The 8,007-nt window shown below is 37.4% G+C and overlaps 2 protein-coding genes across 2 annotated transcripts; one reads left to right on the top strand and one right to left on the bottom strand.

Moving 5' to 3' along the window:
* The first annotated feature begins 6 nt into the window (after window positions 1-6).
* On the top strand, window positions 7-4,280 carry LOC109705285 (probable acyl-activating enzyme 1, peroxisomal). The gene is made up of 2 exons (XM_020226020.1): window positions 7-233; window positions 2,585-4,280. The coding sequence occupies exons 1-2, from the start codon at window positions 36-38 to the stop codon at window positions 4,031-4,033; spliced, it is 1,647 nt and encodes a 548-aa protein (XP_020081609.1). The 5' UTR covers window positions 7-35; the 3' UTR covers window positions 4,034-4,280.
* Window positions 4,281-5,606: 1,326 nt separating this feature from the next.
* On the bottom strand, window positions 5,607-8,002 carry LOC109705284 (WD repeat-containing protein DWA2-like; the record flags this gene model as incomplete). Its single annotated transcript, XM_020226019.1, has 5 exons — window positions 5,607-6,144; window positions 6,264-6,325; window positions 7,589-7,647; window positions 7,727-7,800; window positions 7,911-8,002. Coding segments are annotated over 4 exons (267 nt in total), but the record flags the coding sequence as incomplete, so codon positions are not given.
* Window positions 8,003-8,007: the final 5 nt, after the last annotated feature.

The following is an 8,007-nucleotide window of genomic DNA, read 5'->3' as shown; positions in this document are numbered from 1 at the left end:
TCTCTCTCTCTCTCGATCCCTCTCGAGCTCCAACAATGGAGGGTACGGTGCGGTGCTCCGCCAACTACGCTCCGCTCACCCCCATCAGCTTCTTGGAGCGCGCCGCGGTCGTCTACGGCGACGGCGCCGCGGTCGCCCATGGCGGAAGCCGCCGCACGTGGCGGGAGACGCGCGACCGGTGCCTCAGGCTCGCCTCGGCCCTCGCACGCTTGGGGATCGATCGCCGCGACGTCGTAAATCCCCTCCCCCCCCCCTCTCTCTCTCTCTTTGATTCGAACTAGTAGTTGATCGTTCTAATTTTTAGGTTTTTGTTAAGGTTTTGTTGTTTCTTGAGCAATTTGGATCATGTTTGATGTGCTTGTGGTTGTGGATGATGTGCGAACCAGTTCGTTTGAGTTTTACTACTACTTGATTGACCTGATTATAGCTTTTCTTATAGAATTGGTACTTGTTTGGTCCATTTGAATCTTGTTTGGTATGTTTGTAATGGTGGATGATGTAGGAATTTGTTGTTTTGAGTTTTACTACTAGTTGATTGATATGATTTTAGGTTTTTGTAAGCATTTATTGTTGTTTGCTCGATTTTGAACCTTGTTTGACGTGTTTTTTTTTTTAAAAAAAAGAAAAATCAGTGGGACCTATTTCATTAATTGGAATTAGCTCGGATTTGTGTGTGTGTGTGTGTGAGTGTGTGTTTCTGTTTTTGTTTTTTTTTTTTTTTAATAACAGAGTGATGATATGGTTGTGAATGCTAGTCGTTGTTTTGATCAATCGACACATATTTTTGCAGACATTTGAATCAACAACTATTTTGCTTCTCTACTGCTGCTCTGTTTTGTGCCTCATATGTTTTGCTGCACAATTTCAGAAAATATGGAGCATAGGTTCTGCTGAATCTTTCTATTTGTTCTTCTGCTAGGTTTATTAGGTTTTTTTTTTTGGTTGGGAAATGTGTGGGTACCTCTGCAACTATAGGCTATTTTAAAATAGGTCCTTCAATTTCACTTTTTTTTTTTGGCACCTCCTTTACTTCTATTTTTTTATTTGAGTTATTCTAATTTGTTAAGTTAAAACTTTTGATAAGTTTCATGGTTTTATTAGCTAATCACTCATTAATCTTTCCTATTTTCATTTGCTAAAAAAAAAAAAAGAAAAAAAAAAAGAGGGGGTCATTTCTAAATAGTTTAACTACTTCATGACAGTGCCATCTTGGTTACCTTATAGTAAAAATTATTATTTTAATTCAAAAGTTTCATTATTGGATGTGTGATATAAGCACTCAGGGAATATAATTAAGTTAACCAATAAACTGGCGTCTCAGCCGACAGAAAAAGCTATTGCTGGTTATGACATTCAGTTTGATGGAAATACTTAGCTCCTGGCCTCAACCAGCACTATAAATTGAGCTACTTTTCTGCGAAGGTGTAAGAGTTTTATCATTAACATACTTTTTGGCAGAAGCATTAGTATGACGATCAGTTAGTCGTTTCTGATTTATAGAACATGAAATTAAAATAAAAAATGGAAGTGTGGATGCAGTGGAATAAGATAAATGTTGAGATGGACTTAATAGATAATAGTAAGTTTGAGATCCTAGGATGCACGATTACTCCATGATTAGGCAGTTGTAATCAATTCTTACAAGAACAAGCAAATTCCAGGCATTTGGTTACTCCAGTTTATCTTTCAAAATTCGCTGGCCATCTAAGGTTCTACATTCTTGATGTCTAGAGTTATTTTGCTATCCTGTCCATCAATCTAGGTCATTATCTAAGAACAAAATTGTCAGTTGTATGGCATGCTTTATTTATCTGAAGTATATGCAACTGTAACTAACATTCATGAGCACCGATGGGGAGTTATTGGAAGCTTTACATAACATCTTTGTTTTTGAAGATTGCTGTTCCAGTAATTTCATACATATAATAATTCTGTGGATCTTCTATTGAATAGCACTTTGAACATATCAGGATTTTACTGAACTAGTTTAACTTAGTTTGCAGTTAAGTTGTTCTCCTGAGGATTAGAATTCATGTAGACAATTCTTCTTCTTGTCATCTGTATCTATCCTTTTTAATTAATGACTATCTGTTACCTTGTGGTTTTGAATTCAGCAAATCAAGTCAACTTTGTCACGACATAGGTAACTGGTTTTATCTTCTTCACTAGTCTAAATTATGAAGAGTAACTATTAGATATAACTAATTTTATGGAGGTTTATTACCAGATCTAGTAGTTAAGTGTTTCACTCTGTTGATCCCTATGTTTTCCATTGATTGGTTATGAAATGTTCATTCTTAGGAACTCCAAACAACATATGTTGTATCAGTAATCATTTTGGTATACCAATTCAGTAATACCCGTCTTAAATTTGTGTAATTGAGAAATTCTTATTTAGTCACTTGTGCTTGCGATTATGGCATCCACAAATTCCTTTTCACTACGACCGATGAACAACCATCTGCTCACTACAACCCCTTAACACTCATTTGCTTTATTGCCAATTTGGTCATCGACCAAACGAGCAGACTACTATCAACTTAATCTTTTACTTTCATGACCATAATTTAACTTGGTGGACCAGGTTGCTGTACTTGCGCCGAACATTCCAGCAATGTACGAACTACATTTTGGCGTTCCAATGGCCGGTGCTGTTCTCTGTACGCTTAACACACGTCATGATTCAGCTATGCTATCAGTCCTTCTAAAGCACTCTGAGGCCAAAGTTCTCTTTGTCGATTCTGAGTTGCTTGAAAATGCCCATGGAGCTCTGAAGCTTCTCTCTCAAGCTAATGTAAGCCCTCCCTCTCTAGTTATTATCAACGACTTTGGTAAAGCATCTACTGCAGATCATATGGAGTATGAAACTCTCCTAAGGACTGCATCTCCACACTTTGAGATTAAATGGCCGATAGATGAATGTGACCCTATTTCACTAAACTATACATCTGGCACCACATCGAGACCAAAAGGGGTAATCTACTCTCATCGAGGAGCGTACCTTAATGCCATTGCTACGATCCTTTTGAATGATATTACCACAATGCCTGTTTATTTGTGGACTGTACCCATGTTTCACTGTAATGGGTGGTGCCTTCCTTGGGGCATTGCCGTGCAAGGAGGAACAAACATATGCACTAGAAACGTCTCTGCAAAGGTCATTTTCGACAATATAGCCGAACACAAGGTAACTCACATGGGTGGCGCCCCGACCATTTTAAACATGATTATAAACGCCCCAGCTGCTCACCGAAAACCTCTTCCTGGAATAGTCGCTGTGATGACTGGCGGTGCACCCCCGCCACCCCATGTTCTGTTCAAAATGGAGGAGCTAGGTTTTCGTGTAACACACTCCTATGGTCTCACTGAAACCTACGGCCCGGCAACCGTTTGCACATGGAAACCCAAGTGGGACCTCTTGCCTGGAGAGGAGCGCGCAAAGATCAAAGCACGACAGGGCCTTCACCATCTCGGGATCGAGGAGATCGACATTAAAGATCCTACTACGATGAAGAGTGTTCCGTTCGATGGGAAAACAATGGGGGAGGTAATGTTTAGAGGCAACACTGTGATGAGCGGGTACTACAAAGATGAAAATGCAACTAGAGAAGCCCTAGCTGGGGGGTGGTATAGATCAGGGGACCTCGCCGTGAGGCATTCCGATGGTTATATACAACTAAAGGATAGGTCAAAGGATATTATTATCTCCGGCGGGGAGAATATAAGCACGATTGAGGTTGAATCCGTTCTTTTCAATCATCCCGCGGTGCTCGACGCGGCGGTTGTGGGGCGGCCCGATGAGTACTGGGGGGAGACGCCGTGCGCTTTCGTGACGCTGAAGGATGGCTCGCATGCTACTGCTGAAGAGATCATTAGGTTTTGCAGGGAGAAGCTGCCGCATTTCATGGCTCCTCGAACAGTAGTGTTCGATGATCTTCCTAAAACTTCGACGGGAAAGACGCAGAAGTTTATCCTCCGGGAGAAGGCGAAGGCCATGGGGAGCCTCCCGAGACCGCGCGGGAGCAAACTTTGAAGGTACAGAACTTTTCAGGTAATTTGGTGCTCTACTTTGCAAAGTAAATAATATGTTTGAACAAACTGGTGTTGTTAGCACTCGTTACTTCACTGTTATTTCATCAAACTACATGCAACTTAAATCTTCATTTGTAAATCCAGTAGGGACTTTCCTTTATGTAAAGAAATTGGGGCAATTTGGGTTTAATTTGTGGACTATTTGTAACTACTATTCGCCTTCAATAAAGTCGTAGTTGGTCTCGATACTTTTGCTTCTTCAAAGATTTTTTGCTTCTTCAAAGTGAAAAATCTTTTTCGCCATACTGAGACGGGTGTAATTACTAACTACTTGTTACTTCTTGATTTATTTTCTTGCAAGTAAATGGGATATCACTTTGTTTTAGTATATAAGAAGTATAATATCTAACAACATGGAGGAGGAATCACTCTCACCTTCCCCTACTGCGTGTATGGCTCTCTCTATGATCTTGCACGACCTAGAAGCTGGAATCTAACAGATGCGTTATTATCTAATTATGGTAAATAAATTTGCTCTTGCCCTTCCTGTATATTAAGAAATGTTTCAATTTGGATCTGTTGGTGTTTCCATTATTTTCATTTTACTTTTAATTAGTTAGTTGTCATATTTTCAGTTTCTTTTTTTTTTTTTTTCTCCCCTTCGTTCTTGTTTTTAATAAAGAGAGATTGTGAGCATAGCAATGATATTGTTCACTGCCAAATGGAAGTCTTGTAAACTGGCTTTTATATATTCTTACCTTTTATATTAAACGATTATTACACGTGATGCGTGGATTAGACTACATTGCTTATGAAGGTAAGATTATGCCTCTGACAATAGGTGGCCCATACTGTTTAATACATAGATATTGACTTTGTAAGTAAATGCTTTTATGGATGCGTAAATATTTTATTCAAATGTCATTTTGATTTACTTAATTATTCAAATGTCATTTTGATTTTACTTGAGCAGCTTTCAATATTTAGTAAACGAAAAGCCAAATATGACATTCATTCTACACTCTTAATCACACTCATTTAACAAACGCTATATTTTTATCGAGTAATTCAAAGAGATATACTAAATAAGATAATCATGCATCCAAACAGAATTTTATTCTATTCCAAAAATAATAATCGGAAGGCCAAATATAACTCTCATTCTAAATATTTGATCACAGCTCTTATCTACTAAATACTCTTCTTTTTTTTTTAGATAAAAAAAAAGTTATACCAAATAAAATATAAAATATTCATACATCCAATCAGGATCTAATCTCACTGCCACTAGCTATGCCTGTTCGTAATCTTCTGAAAACCAAAGACCGGTGAACTGATCCAGTGTTTACTCTAGAAAAAAGTAGCTGACCTTTTCTTGAATACATGGGTGAATTACACCTTGGGTGACACAATGTATTTTTTTCTCTAATGGTATTCCCAAAAGGTGTTTTACACTGCAGAAGCTCAATGAAGTTGAGTTAAATCTACAGTAATCTCCAAAATGCATCATGCAATGCAGGCATCAATTTCCGAGCATCATAACTCTACATCATACTAGATACAAATTCACTCTATTATCCGAAGGACCGACTCAGCATTTTATTGTTGTTTAGTCAATAAAGGTCGACACAAACAAATTCTTTGTTCTCTATTTAAAGAACTGAAAAGAAAATCATAGACATGGAGAGAGAAGCAGTAGAAGTCAGTTTTCAGAGTTAATCAAATGTTAACATTTTCTGCCTCTTCTACATACTACACACTATGGACACAACAGCTGCAGAAAAATGCACAGTAGGCGACGACGGTGATATCAAATCCTCCAACCTCTATCAAGAACAACAAAAGGGAAAACAAATCTTCTTTAACTAAATGTGACCTGATGTTTTGGCTATTTGTTCCTCAGGCTCAATTATTTACTGGAGAAAAAGTGTGTACTCAACTGTTGCCAGTGTTCGAATAAACCAAGAGGCATCCTCAATTGTGCAATATGTGATCATTTGAAAATGATTTCTCTTCGTAAGCTCTATGTTTTAAATAAAACAATGACGGTATTGATTCTCATAACAACTAGAGATTTGTGAGCATAGATTGAACACACCACATTGTAATCTCCTGCAGTGAAAGAGAGGATCTATTGAAACAATCTAAAAAGCAGTTTATAAGTGAAGAGAAAATGTCGTTGATTTGCATAGAGAAAAAACAAGAAAAAGTAGATTATAGTGGACACTTACCACCAAGAACATAACAGCTATTACTTTTTCTGCATGTAAGGTCTCACGGATTCAACAACAACCTGGAAGTGAAAATAGAAGCAACAAGCACAATAAAAATTTCGAACTAAATGTGACGAGAAAGATAGCAATACAGAGATGGAAGAGATGATAAAGTAATCCATGATTCTCGTATTTTATAATTATACCAAAACATTATGTGGCTTTTCTCACTAAAAAAATGCTATTTCCTAATATACTTCGCACCATTGGCTTTTGATGGCATTTTGATGAGGATATGGCTGCAGAGAAACAAACAAAATAATGGATAATAGAACGACTCTATAACTAGAATTTGAAATTTGGTTCCCTTACTATATGTTTTCACATAAAAGCTTCTAAAAAGTAGCTCAAATGACTCAACACCATTACCATCAGACTTCTAGCTTATCTAAAGTTCATTATACACTAAACAAGAACCATGTTTGGATAAGAGAATAGTGATTTTTCGCATCGTGTATTGCCACTAAGTTTGATAGTTAGGGAAGAGATGACTGAGAGAGTTCGTTCTGATATAGCAAAACAGCCCTTTCTATTATGTTAAAGCCTTTTCTGTTAATTGGGGACTAGTTTTCATCTTTTACAAGCTAAATTAGTGAGTAAGTTCAACTGATAACCCTCCAAACCCAGACAAGCATACTCCTGAGGGATAAATGTCCCAAGCTCGGTCACTGCCCACTTTCACCCCAAGGAACAAAACAGAAAACGGAAGAAAGCAAAGAAAAGGCAAGCTCAATTTTCACAGGTTTTCATGGGGCTATTACATTTGTCTTAACACCCAACTTAAGACCATGTCCAGCATGGCCCTAATTGTGGACCTCCATCTTCTACAGAAAATTCATGTGTTTAAGTGTAAATATTCATGACGTTCACAAATTACCATATAAAATGAGTTAACAAATTCCTGTATTGAGAAGTTCTCTGCAGAAAGTGTTAGCACAATTTTACATCATTAGCAAAATTCCAAATCCCCAAAGAAAGAAACTCTTCATGTGGAATTTGAGGTTTAGACCAATTATCCGGTCTTAGTCCTTGATAAATGTGGCATTAATTTTACACTTATCTTTATAGAAGATTTAAGAGTCAGAGTGCACTCAATCTTGAATTTCCATAGGAAGGAGTCATGGTTTTACATGAAATATTTTCATGAGATACAATTACAAAAGCATGCAATGTTAATCATGGAATTCTATTCTTGGATTCTCTATTTAAGCAATTAAGCTTCATTGCAAGTAGTGTATAAATAACATTTCCCATGGACTACAGGTACTAAATAGTTTACTTACCCTCCCGTCATAGGACAATGATGCAAAAACAGAAGGCTCCCGTGAGCTCCATGCAAGACCTAGCATTTTCACTTAATTGATAAGCTTCCCTTTAAATTTTAAATTTACATAAATAAGACAGGAATATGTTGGAACTACCATAGATGCTATCCTCATAGTCAGTGTATGAATTGAGTAGAGGATCCGTCAGCCTTCTTGAAGAGTCAACAGGACTAAGGAAAGAAATAATATTAAAACAAGTAACAATTTGAAAAGGAAAAAAAACACAGCAACCAAAGGCAAATAGTTGAATTTCATGAGTTGTTATAGGAAAGTATGAAACCTTTCAGGTGTCGAATCATCACTGGCAATTTTAACCGACCACAAATTTACAGTTGAATCAGTTCCTGCACTCTGTAAAGTTTCAATAACATCAGCAG

Source organism: Ananas comosus, unplaced genomic scaffold (genome assembly GCF_001540865.1).
Source record: "Ananas comosus cultivar F153 unplaced genomic scaffold, ASM154086v1, whole genome shotgun sequence".
NCBI lineage: Eukaryota > Viridiplantae > Streptophyta > Magnoliopsida > Poales > Bromeliaceae > Ananas > Ananas comosus.
Note: the sequence above shows the minus strand (reverse complement) of the source record. Positions and strands in the feature narration are given on the sequence as shown.